General features: G+C 42.8%; 1 protein-coding gene across 1 annotated transcript in view; it reads left to right on the forward strand.

The window, feature by feature from the left end:
• The first annotated feature begins 13399 nt into the window (after nt 1–13399).
• Nucleotides 13400–14670, forward strand: part of NAPSA (napsin A aspartic peptidase) — an 8284-nt gene continuing 7013 nt past the window's right edge. The window contains exons 1-2 of the mRNA XM_027860899.1: nt 13400–13494; nt 14427–14550. Of these exons, the coding sequence (XP_027716700.1) occupies nt 13430–13494; nt 14427–14550 (189 nt within the window). The 5' untranslated portion in view covers nt 13400–13429. The remainder of the gene's footprint in view (nt 13495–14426; nt 14551–14670) is intronic.

Below are 14670 nucleotides of genomic sequence, written 5' to 3' on the forward strand. Positions count from 1 at the left end.
GGGATCTACCCCCTTTCCCTACCCGCCGCTCTTCCGGTCTTTGGCTAGGGGCCCCCCCCCCCGAGCTGGCCCGCGACGCCGGCCACAGGCGCCCCCCCCCCCAATGGCCAGAGGCCCCCCCTCCAGAGGCGGCCAGAGCGTGCCCCCGCCAGACGGCCAGAGGCTCCCCGCCAGAGGCGGCCAGAGGCCGGGGCCAGAGGTACCTGGGTGTCCTAAGCAGGCAGCCGAAGACCCTCTCCAGGGCTATCTCCCCAGCTCCCCACCTGATGGGCAGGTTGGGACCAGAGGTGCTAGACATGTTGCCCCAGAAGGCTGCCTCTTCCTGCTCTGGAGGTTCTGGGGCGGGGGTCCCCCAGGGGCCCTCAGCAGCCTTCTGCTCCTCTCCTCTCCTCTCCCCAGGTTTCCAGACCCCCTCCCCCTGCTGGCTGTCCTCCTTCCTCTCTGACCGCTCTTCCTCTGTCTCCAGACCATGCCCTCTAACGTGGGGTGTCCCTCAGGGCTCTGTCCAGGGCCCTCTTCTCCCTCCATCCTCTTTCCCTTGGTGACCTCATTGACTCCCATGGATTTAAGGACCATGTCTACACCGAGGATTCTCAAATCTACTCGTCTTGCCCCAGTCGTTGTGCTGACCTCTGATCTGATCTCTCCAGCCGCCCTTCAGACACCTCTGTATGTCCAGCTGTTGTCATTCAGTTGTATTCAACTCTTGGTGACCCCATTTGAGGTTTCCTTGCCAGAGACACTGGAGTGGTTCACTATTCCCTTCTCCAGCTCATTTTACAGATGGGGAAACTGAGGCAGACAGGACCACACAATTAGTAAGTGTCTGAGGCCAGATTTGAACTCAGGAGAGCCTTCCTGACTCTAGGTGCTCTATCTACTGCCCCATCTAGCTGCCTCCCCCATCCAGTCTTAAATTCCATATGTGCAAAACAGAACTCATTATCTTTCCCCCTAAGCCCTGCCCACCCATTACAATAGAGGTTTTGGGGCCCTCAGGAGTCATCCTGGACTCCTCACTACCTCATACCTCTTCTCCCATCCAATATGGTGCCAAGGGCTGTAGATTTCATCTGCGTGACATCCCTCTGACATGCCCCCTTCTCTCCTCTGACACTGCCAGGGCTCTCGACTCTCATCACTTCACATGGGGGGGGGGGGGTGTCTGCCTGCCTCAAAGGGATTCTCCTATAGCCCAGCCCAACCTCGTCCCCCCTACCCCCCACTCCTACTCAGTAGCCTCCGGTGACTCCCTGTCACCTCCAGGATCAAACACAAAATGTTCTGTCATTCAAAGCCCTTCAGACTGACTGCTCCTCCCTTCCCAGTCTTCTTACGCCTCACTTCTCACCACGTACTCTTTAATCCAGTGACAGCGGCCTCTTGGCTATTCCACAAACAAGGCCCTCCATCTCTGGGTTCCACGCCTGGAGAGCTCTCTCCTCACCTCCACCTTCCCGCCTCCCTGCTTCCTTGGAGGCCCAGCTAAAACCCCACCTTTTACAGAATCCCCTGCTGTTCCTTTCTTTATTATCTCTGATTTATCCTGTCAAAAGTTTGTCTGTGCAACGTTGTTTGCATGCTATCTCCCATTAGACTGGGATATCCTTGAGGGCAGGAACTGTCTTTTGCCTTTCTTTGTACTTCCAGTGCTTAACACCATGCCTGACACATAGTAGGTGCTTAATAAATGCTTATTGACTGACTGACCGGAGAGCTGCCTGGACACACCCAGAGAGCACACAGAAACCCTTATGTTCGAACCCTTAAATATGGAGACACGCAGTTCTACAGGCTGAGCTGTCACACTGAGTGGGGCTGCTGTACACTAAGCACTCATTGTGGGGCCGTCAAAAGACTAATTAGACCAATGAGAGAGGTCTGCCCTGGCATCCATCTCCTATCCCCAGTCTGCTGGCCAGGACAGAGTTCACTTGGCTGACCTGCTGCACTGTTCCAATATGGACATGCTGCAGGAGAAAAATGAACTCTACCAATGAATACTGTTGTAGTACAGGGCAAAATTTGGGTGCCTGGAGAAGTTCATCAGTATTGCGTGCTAGTTCCATGATGGCATGCTGGCTGGGTTCTGGTTAATGGATGATGTCACCAATGGAGTAAAGCAGGGCTGTGTGCTTGCTCCCATGCTTCTTACCATGATATTTTCAGCCCTGTAGTCAGACACCTTTAATGAGGATGAACGTGGCATGAAGGTCAGCTACCACACTGATACCAAATTATTTAACTTGAAAAGGCTACAAGCAGAGACTGAAGTGGAAGGAGAGTTGGTGTGTGACTTTTTGTTTGCAGATGATTGTGCATTCAATGCAATCTCTGAAGCTGAGATGCAACAAAATATGGATCAATTCTCTGCTGCTTGTGCTAATTCTGCCTAAGAATTAACACCAAGAAAACAGAGGTTCTCCACCAGCCAGCACCACACCATCCATACGTGGAACCATTGGTTACAGCAAATGGAGAAGTTTTGAATACTGTGGATAAGTTCATTTACCTTGGTAGTATACTTTCTAGGGATGTACACATTGATAGAAGTTGAAGTACATATTGCCAGAGCTAGCTCAGTGTTTGGGAGTCTCCAAAGGAAAGTGTGGGAGAGAAGAGGTATCAGCTTGAGTACCAAACTGAAGGTCTACAGAGCCATTGTGCTGACCTCTCTGTTGCATGCCTGTGAAACCTGGACAGTGCCAAGCCAGGAAACAATTGCTTTAATTTGAATTGTCTTAGGAAGATTCTGAAGGTGACCTGGCAGGATAAGATGCCAGACACTGAGATCCTTTCTTGAAATAAACTGCCAAGTATTCAAACTCTACTGCAGAGAGTGCAGCTCTAATGGGCTGACCAAGTTATTTGAATGTCAAATGTACATTTGCCTAAAAGATTGTTTTGTGGAGAGGAAGATCTGAGTGGGACCTCAGATTCATTGAAGGGGTCTGGTCCCTTTAATAAATGGTTATTGGCTCAGAGTTCTGCCTCAGTGGTTTTTCTTGGAGATTGGACAATTTTGGACTCCAGAAAACAATGCTAAAAAAAAAACCTCAAAATAAATGCTGGAGGAGCAAAGTTAACAAAAGGATGGGGTAAAACAATTTTCCAGCCCAAGACAATTTAGAAGGTTGGCAGAAAAGGTTTGTCACACCAGGGTGAGAGTGGAACACAGTGGGAGGAAGACAGCAGAGTCAAAACAGCTACATCCAAAGCCTCAAAGAAAGATGTAAATTGGTCTCAGGCCCCAAAAAGAATTTCTACAAGAGTTCAAAAATATTTTAAAAATCAAATAAGAGAGGTAGAGGAAAAATTGGAAGAAGAAATGAGAATGCTATAAGAAAATGATGAAAAAAGAGTCAATAGCTTGGTGAAGGAGGCACCAAAAAATTCTGAAGAAAATAATAACTTAAAAAAAAATAGGCCAAATGGTAAAAGAGGCACAAAAATCCACCAAAGAGAAGAATTCCTTAAAAATCAGAATTAGCCAAATGGAAAAAGATGTACAAAAATTCACTAGCAAGAATGCCTTAAAAAGCAGAATTGGCTAAAGGGGGAAATGAGGTATGAGTTCACCAAAGAAAATAATTCCTTAAAAATTAGAATTGTGCAAGTAAGAGCTAATGACTCCATGACACATCTGTTGTTCAGTTGTTTCAGTTATGTCCAATTCTGTGGACCCCATTATGGTTTTCTTGGTAAAGATACTAGAGTTTCCTTCTTCAGCTTATTTTATAGATAAGAAACTAAGGCAAACAGAGTTAAGTGATTTGCCCAAGGTCACACAGCTAGTAAGTGGCTGAGGCCAAATTTGAACTCAAGTCCTGCTGACTCCAAGGCTGACACTCTATTACACCATCTAGCTGCCCCATGAAACATCAAGAAACTATAAAATACAATCAAAAGAATAAAAAAGAAGAAGAGAAAGAAGAAGAAGATGATGATGATGATGATAATGATGGTGTGAAATATTTCCTTGGAAAAACAACTGACCTGAAAATAGAGAGATAATTTAAAAATTATTGGACTGCATGAAAGTCATGATCAAAAAAACACCCTAGATATCATCTTTTAAGAAATTATCAAGGAAAACTGCCCTGATATTCTAGAACCAGAGGGTAAAAAAGAAACTGAAAATATCCATGAGTCACTTCCTAAAAGAGATCTCAACATGAAAACTTTCAGGAATATTGCAACCGAATTTCAGAGTCAAGGAAAAAAATATTTCAAGCAGCCAGAAAGAAACCATTCAAATATCATGAAGCCACAGTCAGGATAACACAAGATTTAGCAGCTTCTACCTTTAAGGATCAAAGGGCTTGGAATATGATATTTTGGAAAACAAAGGAGCTAGGATTACAACTAAGAATCACCTACCCAGCAAAACTCAGTGTAATCCTTCAGGGGAAAAATGCATATTCAATGAAATAGGGGACTGTCAAACATTCCTGATGAAAAGACCAGAGCCGAATAGAAAATTTTATTTTCAAATAGAACCCTCAAAAGAAGCATAAAAATGTAAACAGGAAAGAGAAATCATAAGTGATTCAATTAGGTTAAACTATTTACATTCCTCCATGGGAAGATGATACTTGTAACACCTCATCATTATTAGGGCTGGTAAAAGGAGTATACATAGACAGAGAGCACAGGTGTGAGTTAACAATGACGGGATGATATTAAAAAAAATAAAACGTAGGAGTGAGAAAAAGGGATGCACTGGGAGAAGGGGGAAGGGAGAGGTAGAATGAGGTGAATTATCTCACATAAAAAAAGGCATGAAAGAGCTTTTACGGTAGAGGAGGAAAGGGGGAGTGGTGGACAATGCTCTCATCAGAATTAGCTCAAAGAGGGAATAACATACATATTAATAGGTATAGAAATCTATCTTACCCTACCAGGGAGTAGGAGAGGAAGGAGATAACATAAAGGGATAATAGAAAGGTGGGTGGATTGGGGGAGGCAATAGTCAGAAGCAAAACACTTTTGAGGAGGAACAGGGTAAAAGGAGAGGGAGAAGAATAAACAGGGGGAAATAGGGTAGAGAGAGACATACAGTTAGTAGTCATAACTGCAAAAAACTTTTACAGCAAGTTTCTCAGATAAACACTTCATTTCTCAAATATAAAGAGAACAGAGTCAAATTTATAAGAATATAAGTCATTCCCCAAATGTATATGTATAGCCTATATCAGATTACTTACTGTCTTGGGGAAGGAGGGGGAGAAAAATTTAAAACTCAAAAGCTTATGCAGGGGCAGCTAGGTGGTGCATCGGATAGAACACCTCCCCTGAAGTCAGGAGGACCTGAGTTCAAATCCGGCCTCAGACTAAACACTTGACACTTACTAGCTGTGTGACTCTGGGCAAGTCACTTAACCCCAATTGCCTAAAAATTAAAAAAAAATAAAAACAAATTTTAAAAAGCATAGGGAAGTGATTGTTGATAAAATAAATGAATTTTTAAAAAATATGTCATTCCCCAGTTGATAAATGGTCAAAGGATATGAACAGGCAGTTTTCAGATGAAGAAATTAAAGCTATCTATAGTTATATAAAAATGCTCTAAATCAATATTGATTAGAGAAATGCAAATTAAAACAACTCTGAGGTATTACCTCACACCTATCAGATTGGCTAATGTGGCAGAAAAAGAAATAGCAAATGTTGGAGGGGATATGGGGAAATCGAGACAGTAATGTACTGTTGGTCAAATTGTGAACTAATTTAATCATTCTGGAGAGCAATTGGAACTACGCTCAAAGGGCTATAAAACTGCTTATCTTTTAACCCAACAATACCACAACTGAGTCTGTGTCTAAAAGAGATCTTAAAAAAAAAGGAAAAGGACCCACATGTACAAAAATATTTATGGCAACTCTTTTTGTTTTTGGCAAAGAATTGGAAAATGAGGGTATGTCCATCAATTGGGGATGGCTAAACAAGTTGTGGTGTATGATTGTGATGAAACACTATTGTACTACTTCTAGGGCTGTATCCCAAAGAGATCATACAAATGAGAAAAGGACTCACATGTACAAAAATATTTATAGCAGCTCTTTCTGTGGTGGCAAAGAATTGGAAATTGAGGGGATGCCTATCGATTGGAAAATGGCTGAACAAGTTGTGCTATGTGAATGTAATGGAATACTAATGTGCTCTAAGAAATGATGAGCAGGCTGATTTCAGAAAATCCTGGAAAGACCTACATGAACTGATGCAAAATGAAGTGAACAGAACCAGCAGAACATTGTACATAGTAACAGCAACATTGTGTGATGACTGACTTTGATAGACTTACCTCTTCTCAGCAATACAAGGATCTAAGACATCTCCAAAGGTCTCATGATGGAAAATGCTGTCCACATCCAAAGAAAGAACTATGGAGTTTAAATGCAGATTGAAGCATACTGTTTACTATTTTTTTCTTCTGTTTTGTTTTGTTTTCTCTTTCTTGTGGTTCCTCCTATTGGTTCTAATTCTTCCTTACAACATCACTAATGTGAAAATATGTTTAATAGGAATGTATATATATATATATATATAGCCTATAACAGATTGTGCACCATCTTGGAGATGGAGGCAGGGAAGGATGGGAAGAAAAATTTAAAACTCAAAAGCTTATGGAAGTGATTGTTGATAAATCAAAGTAAATTAATAACAAAAATAATAATAAAGAAGAATACTATTGTGCTATAAGAAATGACAAGCAGGATGGTTTCAGAAAAATCCTGGAAAGACTTATATGAATTGATGCAAAGTGAAATAAACAGAACCAGTAGAACATTGCATACAGTAACAACAATACTGTATGATGATCAATTGTGAATGACTTAGCTATTTCAGTAATACCAAGACAATTCTAAAGGACTTATGACGACAAATGCTACCTACTTCCAGAGAAAGAACTGATGGAATTTGAGTGCAGATCAAAGCATACTTTTTCTTTATTTTTCTTAAGGATTTTTTTGTCTGTGTTTTCTTTCACAACACCACTAATATGGAAATATATTTTGTATGACTGCACATGCATAACTTATATAAAATTGCCTGCCTTCTCAATAAAGGGGAGGAAAGAGAAGGAAGGAGAGAATTTGGAACTCAAAATTTTAAAAAAATGAATGTTAAAAATTGTTTTAAATGTAATTGGGAAAATATTTTTTTAAAAATCAAATTCCGGGGCAGCTAGATGGTGCAGTGAATAAAGCCCCGGCCTTGGAATCAGGAAGACTTGATTTCAAATCTGGCCTCAGACACTTGACATTTACTAGCTGTGTGACCCTGGGCAAGTCACTTAACCCCAATTGCCTCACCAAAACAAAACAAAACAAAATCAAATCCCCATGAAGAGGAGGCGTAGAGGGGCCTTTTTTGATATTATAAAAAGTATTTATCTTAAACCAATATCCAATATTATATGCAATGAACATACACTAGAACCTTTTCCAATAAATACAAGAGTAAAGAAGGATACCCAGTCTTTCCACTATTATTTGATATAGTTCTAGAAATGCTACCAAAGAAAAAAAGAAAAAACACACACAAGACAAGAGAAAGAAATTAAAAGCATAAAGATAAGTAAAGATGAGATAAAACTCTCCCTATTTGCTGATGATATGAAAGTTTACTTGAAAAATCCTAGAGAATGAACAAAGATTCCAATTGAGACAATTGTTGGCTTCAGCAAAGTTGCATGCTTCAAAATAAACTCTTAAAAATCAACTCCATTTCTATATAATAATAACAAAATTCAAGAAATAATAATAGAAAGATCCTATTCCAAATAACTATGAAATACATAAAGTATCTGGGGATCAGTCTGCCAAATCACACAAAAGACTTACATAGACTCAATTATAAAGTGCTCCTTAAAAAAATAAACAGCAATATAAATAGCTGGAGGAATATCCAGTGCTCATGGCAAGGTCATGTCAAAAAAATGAAAATGGTGATACTATCACAGTTAATTTACACTTTTAGCATGACATCACTAAAATTACCAAGAAGATTATATATATATATATATATATATATATATATATATGAACTGCTGGGGAAACAGGAAAGTATTCTGGCAAATATTAGACTTCTCTTCCATTTCATAATACATTCTAATGGATACATGACCTTAATATTAAAGTCCATACTATAAAAAAATTAGAAAAGAAGGACATCACATACCTCTCACAGCTATGGGTAAGAAATGTTTTCTTAACCAAACAAGAGGGAATTACAAAAGATAAAATAGTCAACTTTGATTGCCTGAAACTGAAAAACTTCTGCATAGACAACATTAATGCTCTTAGGATAAGAAGAGATATGGTTGAATGGGAAAAAAAAATTGTATCAAATTTCTCTGATAAGGATTTAGTACCAAAGATATATCAATAATTAATATACATACATACATACACACATGACAAATAGTCATTCCCCAGTAAGTAAATGATCAAAAGATATGAATAAACATGACCCTAGGCAAGTCACTTGACCCCAATTGCCTCGAAAAAACAAAACAAAATAAAACAAAAAAACAGCTTGGTGGTGCAGTGAACCTCAGACACTTGACACTTACTAGCTGTGTGACCCTGGGCAAGTCACTTAACCCCATTGCCTACTCCCCTACCCCCAAAAATACAAATACGATCAAACAATTCTCAAAAGAAGACTTGCAAAATATTAGTAGCCATATGAAAAGAAATGCCTAAATCATTAATAATGAGAAATACAAATCAAAATAATTCTGAAGCTTTACTTCACAACTTGGAAATTGGCAAAAATAAGCAAAAATGACAACAGTCAATGTTGAAAGGGTTGTGGAGAGTTAGGTATATTAGTACATTGTTGGTGGAGCTGTGAATCACTACATTCATTTTGGAAAATAAATTGGAATTATGCAAATAAAATGACCATACCTTTTGACCCAGAGATTTCATTGCTGACTTTTACTCTGAAAAAACCATAAAAAACAAAGTTATCCCATACACAAAGATATTTATAGCAGTAGTTTTTGTGATGGTAAAGAATTGGAAACAAAGTAGATGACCATAGATTTGAGAGTGGCTAAACAAATTGTGATACATGTGAATAGAATGGTATGTTACCATGCTGTAAGAAATAATGAACTGATAAATAGAGAAGCATGGAAAGATCTATATGAACTGATGCAGAGTGAAATAAGCAGAACAAAAAAAAATAAACAACAGTGATAGTAACAATGTACGTGGAAAGAACAATGACACACCAAGACATCCACAGTAAATGTAACAAAATTATAAAGATCCAATAGGACTCAAATGGAGAAATATGGGATATGAGAGGACACTCCCAATCCACCTCTTCATGGAGCTGGGAGGTTCACATTGACACATGGTGTCAGACTTTTTAAATATATTGATGAGTTATGCTGATTTTTTTCCTCTTCCTTTTAGTTTTCTTTAAAAAATAAAATACTATTTGTTATGAGATGACTCCCTGGGAGAAGTGTGGGAGGAATACTGAGGAAAACTATGATGATGTAAAAAACAAAAGAAATCCATAAAAAAAGAAGAAAAAGAAATAGCATCTGCCGTTAGACCTTAGTGTCTCCCCTCCTGCAGTTTCTAGATTGTTAGGCACCAAAAAGAGATGGAGGTTCAGAGATGAAATAGCTAGGGGGAGGGAGGTCTGAGAAGTCAATACCAAATATAAGCAAAGTCAGTAATTTCTGTGAGAGGGGGCATTGTCAGCTTGAGGGAGAAGATCAAGGTGGACTTCCTATAGAATGTAGTACTTCAGCCAAGTCTGGAAGGGAGGTGGGGATTCTCTAAGGCAGAGGCAATGGCTCTCATCTTCAGTAAAAATTTTAAGAGTATCTGTCCCCCTTGAGAGAAGGGAACAGAATGCAGAAGGAAGGGTGGAGAACTGTACCAGAGCTAGTCACAATAATGATAATAATAACACCAGCTAACATGTCTCTAGCACTGGAAGGTTTGCCAAGCCCATCTCATTTGATTCTCACCACAACCTCAGGAGTGGTACATGCTATGATTATGCCCAGTTTTACAGATGGAGAAGCTGAAATGACCTGCCCAGGATCACACAGCTAGTGACTGAGACGGGAGTTGGGACTCAGGTCTTCCTGACTGCAGGCCCAGTACTCTACCCACCGGGCTGCCCAGTTGCCTTGGTCTGTTTAAGCCACTTCAGATTTTCAATGCTGTTAAAACTTTACTTTCAATTTCCTTTTAGTGAGCTCCATTTACTCCAAATGCTGAGTGAACAAATCCTTTGCAGCTATTACAAGAAGGGAAATTAAGGTCAGGAACCCAAGTGAGAATGGGAGCTGAACTGTTTGACAGGTTATAATTCAGAGAGCAATCATTCCTAAACTGCTAAGTGCTTAGCTTGTTGAGCTGGTGGAACACTAGCTTCCAATGCCACCTGGTGGTTTGTACAACTATAATATAATACTCCTTCAAGCCACATTTCTCTAGGTGTCTGCTTCCATGGATATCAAACAAACCAAGTGTTTTGCTTACGAAGATCATTTTGAAAGCCATGTACAGGATGGAATGGAGAGGGGGAGACGCTGGAAGCCAAGAGTCCAATTACTAATAGTCCAGATGAGAGGACACAGGACTGGAACTATGGCAGTGGTCATCTGAGGGAAGAGAGGGGAGGCAGATGGCAAGAGATGTTATGAAAATAGATTCAGTGAGACTTAGCACCAGCTTGGAGTGAGGAAGAGGGAAGGGTCAGAGATGACTCTGAGATTGGGAACTTGGATAATAGGAAGGTGGTCGTGCCTTCAACAGAAACAGGGTAGTATGGAGAGGAATGTTTTTAAAGGCAAGGACATCGAATCCTGTTTTGGTTACAATGACTTTGAAATGCCGGTCTAGCAGCCAGTTGAATTCAGGAGAGAGGTTAAGTCTATGTGTATAGATTTGAGAGTCATCTGAAAAAAGATTATAATTGAATCCATAGGAGATGAGGAAGTCACCAAGTCTAGTGAGAGCAGAGCAGAGGCTCAGGACAGAGCCATGTGGAAGACATCCATGCTCCATGGTTCATAGGATCGCAGAGCTGGAAAGGACCTCAAAAGTCAGCTACTCCAACCCCCTCATTTGATCTTATCTTTTCCAATTAACAAACATTTATTTTCTCCCTCCACCAACACCAACTGAACAAACGAGAAAGAAACCACATAAATATGCATAGTCAAGTGAAGGAAATTCCCTCTTTGGTCATGTCCCAAAACATCTATCCTATTCTGTGTCTTGAGTCCATCACCTTCCTGACTGGAGGTGGGTGTACCTGCTTCATCTTGGGTCCATCCTCTGATTTTACAGATGAGAAAATTGAGGTGTAGGGGGGCTACATGATTTGTCCAAAGTTGTGAGAGAATGATCGAGCAAAAGAGGCTGAGATGGAGCAGTCAGACTGGTAGAAGAGCTAGGAGACAGCAGCACCATTGAAGACAAGGCAGAAAATGCATCCAGAAGGAAAGGGGTGGTTGGAAATCTCGAATGCCATCGAGAGATCAATGGTGATTCTTTCATTTTGTCTTTCTATCCCCCGAATTTAGCACAGAGTAGGTCCTTAACAAATGGTTGTTGATTGACTGATTGACTGAAAAGGCATCTATTGGGCACCTGCTGTGGGTGAAGCACTGTGCTGACAAACACAAAAGCCATGAGTAAGACACAAAGGGCTTCAGGGACAAACAGATGGCCAGACATCTTCTTTAGGGTTGCTTCTTAGCTAAAGTCCTGTTCATTTCTGAGGTTGAACCATTTGACAGCGCCAGGGAACCTCAGGAGACCTTTCCAGGCCTTTAGTAGCTGGGACTACATCGGGTGAGGACAGAGGAATTTGTTTTGCTTGACTTTCATATTTGTTCCAAGGATTCTCTCTCTCTCTCTCTCTCTCTCTCTCTCTCTCTCTCTCTCTCTCCCCCCCCCCCCCTCTCTCTCTCTCTCTCTCTCTCTCTCTCTCTCTCTCTCTCTCTCCCCCTTCCTCAATGGAAGCTGGGTGAGATGGAAAGAAAATAAATGTTTGTTAGTTGAAAAAAAAAACAAATAAAAAAGCAGACTGAATGAGGATAAGCCATTGAATTTAGCAGTGAGGAATCTGCTGGTGACTTCAGAGAAAGTGGCTTTCACTCAGTAGTAGGTCAAAAGTCAGATTTCGAGGAGCTGAGTGAGGAGGAAGTGAGGAAAAGGAGGCAAGAAGAGCCCAGGATGTGGGCAGGCTAGGAGTTTGGCTATGAAGGGGGCAGAATCACAAGCTGAAAGCCTAAAGGAATGCCAGGAGGGGAGACCTGGGCCTGTTTGTAGACAGCAAGGGAGAGATGGGAGATGAGAGAGGTGGGAGACAATGGCCTCAGAGACAGCAGGAGATGGGCTTGAGAGCCCTCCGGAGGGCTGGCCTTGGCCAAGGGCACCAGCAGAGCCTGGAGCCGAGGAGGAGAGGATGGGGGAGGGGATGTGGAGGGCCTTCAGGGGCCTCTGAGGGGTCCGTGAGAGTACACCAAGCACGTCAGGAGTGCTGGGGACAGGAGTCTGGCTCAGGTACAGCCTAGGTTAGCTGGTCCCTCAGGTCCTTCCACTTTGGAGACTGTGATTCCTGGAGACCCTGGGACTCTGGAGTGGTCTCTACCTTCCTCCAACTTCTCCAGTCTGGCCAGTAGCCCAGGCCAGACCCTTTCCAAACATGGGGGCCCCTTCTAGGGTGCTTCTGTTCCCCTAGAAGGGACACTTGAGGTTAATTATTCACTGGGACCTAGGGAAGGAACTGGCCTGGGATGGGGAGGAGGGAAAGGGAGAGAGGGCTGAGGTTCTGGAAATTCCCCAGGGGTGTAGGCTGATCTTGGCCTCTGCAGAAGGGCTGGGGCTTAGTAATCTCTCAGGTCAATCCTTGTTTTACGTTTGAAGAAACTGAGGCACAGAGAGGAAAAGAACCTTGTCCAACATCATATCCAGTATCCTAGAATGAAAGGATTTAAGAGGTAGATGGTTCATCCATTCTTTGCAGATGAGTAAACTGAGGCAGGACCATCAAACAATGCCCCCAGCATGCTCCAATGCCATTCCTTTCTAGCAGAATACATGTAGAATTGGGAGGAGGAGTGGAGGCACCAGACTTTTTTGGGGAGGGGGGAGACCAGTCACCCTAGGCTCTGAGCAGTCACTAAGACCCTTCAGATGGAGGAGAGGAGGGAGGAAGGGCTCCTGACGGGCACTCTGGGTGACCCCAAGCTCCAACCTGTGCCCAAGTGTTCTCCTGACAAAGAGGGGTTTGTCCTAGAAGACTTTGAAGGGCCCTTCCTATTCTGAGCATGACCACTCAGCCCTTCCTGCCCTCCTGGAGGGTGTGGCAGGGTGGGGTGGGCACTCTAAGGAAAGATCCACAATCACTCTGGGCCCCTCATACCTGCTCCAAGATGTACCTGTGTCAGGACCTGGTTCTGCTGGTGCTTCTGAGCTCTGGGGTGGCCTCCCTCATCAGGTAGTGGGGGACCCTTCTTCCCCAGAATCCTTCCTCTCTCCCAGATATCTTCTCTCCTCCCCTACCCCCGACACATTCCTCCCTGACCTGGACACCTTCAAATTCCTTTCCAACCTTTTTCCCGTTTTCCTCAAAATGTCTTTCAATTGCCATAGAGCATTTCCCACCTTATCCCTTAATGGGGAGAAGGCTCCCCCTACCCCCACATTCTTCATGCTCTCCAGGGATGGGGGGTGGGGGAAGAGAAGATGATATTTGTGATGATATGGAGAAGAAGAAGGGGGGGCAGAATAAGTATTTCTCTGGTGCTAGACACTTTACAGTTATTATCTCATTTAATATTTCAACAATTCTAGGAGCTTGGGGCTATTATTTCTCCATTTTACAGGTGAGGAAACTGAGGCAGACACTGGTTAAGTGACTTGCCCAGGGTCACACCACTAGTAAAGTGTCTGAGGCTAGATTTGAACTCAGGTCTTCCTGACTCCAGGCCCAGTACCCTATCCGCTGTAACACCTCACTGCCTCTATAATGCTGTCACTTATGGGTCCTGAATATTTTAATTTGATATAATGAGCATTTATTGCACACTTACTGAGTGCGGGGTATTGTGCTGGGGATACAAATCAATTATTCATTCAGTCAGCAACCATGTATTAAGTATCCTTCGATATGCCTCATAGCGTGCAGAACAAATACCCAAAGGACCCCCAACAGAGCCTGCTCTCAGGGAGCTCGAATTCTGATTGGGGGATGTCCCAATGTATACGGAGAAGGAGAAAATGAAGAGGAACAAGGGTGAAATCCAGGAGGGCTTCCTGGAGGCCAAGGCCAAGGAAGCCTCATCCCCTGGGGTCTCCAGTGTTTGCCAGGGCAGGGGCTGGGGGCCGTCCTCACGAGCTCCTTCAGCAGCCCTCTCCCCTTCTCTGCAGGATCCCCCTGCACAGGGTTCCAGGCTCGCCTGGCACCCTCCATGCACTGAGGGGCTGGAGGACCCCCCAGGTCCCTCTGCCCAAGGACGGGCCCATTCTTGTGCCACTTTCCAACTATTTGGACGTAAGTGCCCTGACCCCCTTCCCCCCACGCCATTCATCTCCCCTTCCCCCATTCGGGCCTCTCCTCAGCCTCTTCTCTCTCTCTCTCTCTCTCTCTCTCTCTCTCTCTCTCTCTCTCTCT

This window comes from Vombatus ursinus, unplaced genomic scaffold (assembly GCF_900497805.2).
Source record: "Vombatus ursinus unplaced genomic scaffold, bare-nosed wombat genome assembly UNPS02014308.1, whole genome shotgun sequence".
Taxonomy (NCBI): domain Eukaryota; kingdom Metazoa; phylum Chordata; class Mammalia; order Diprotodontia; family Vombatidae; genus Vombatus; species Vombatus ursinus.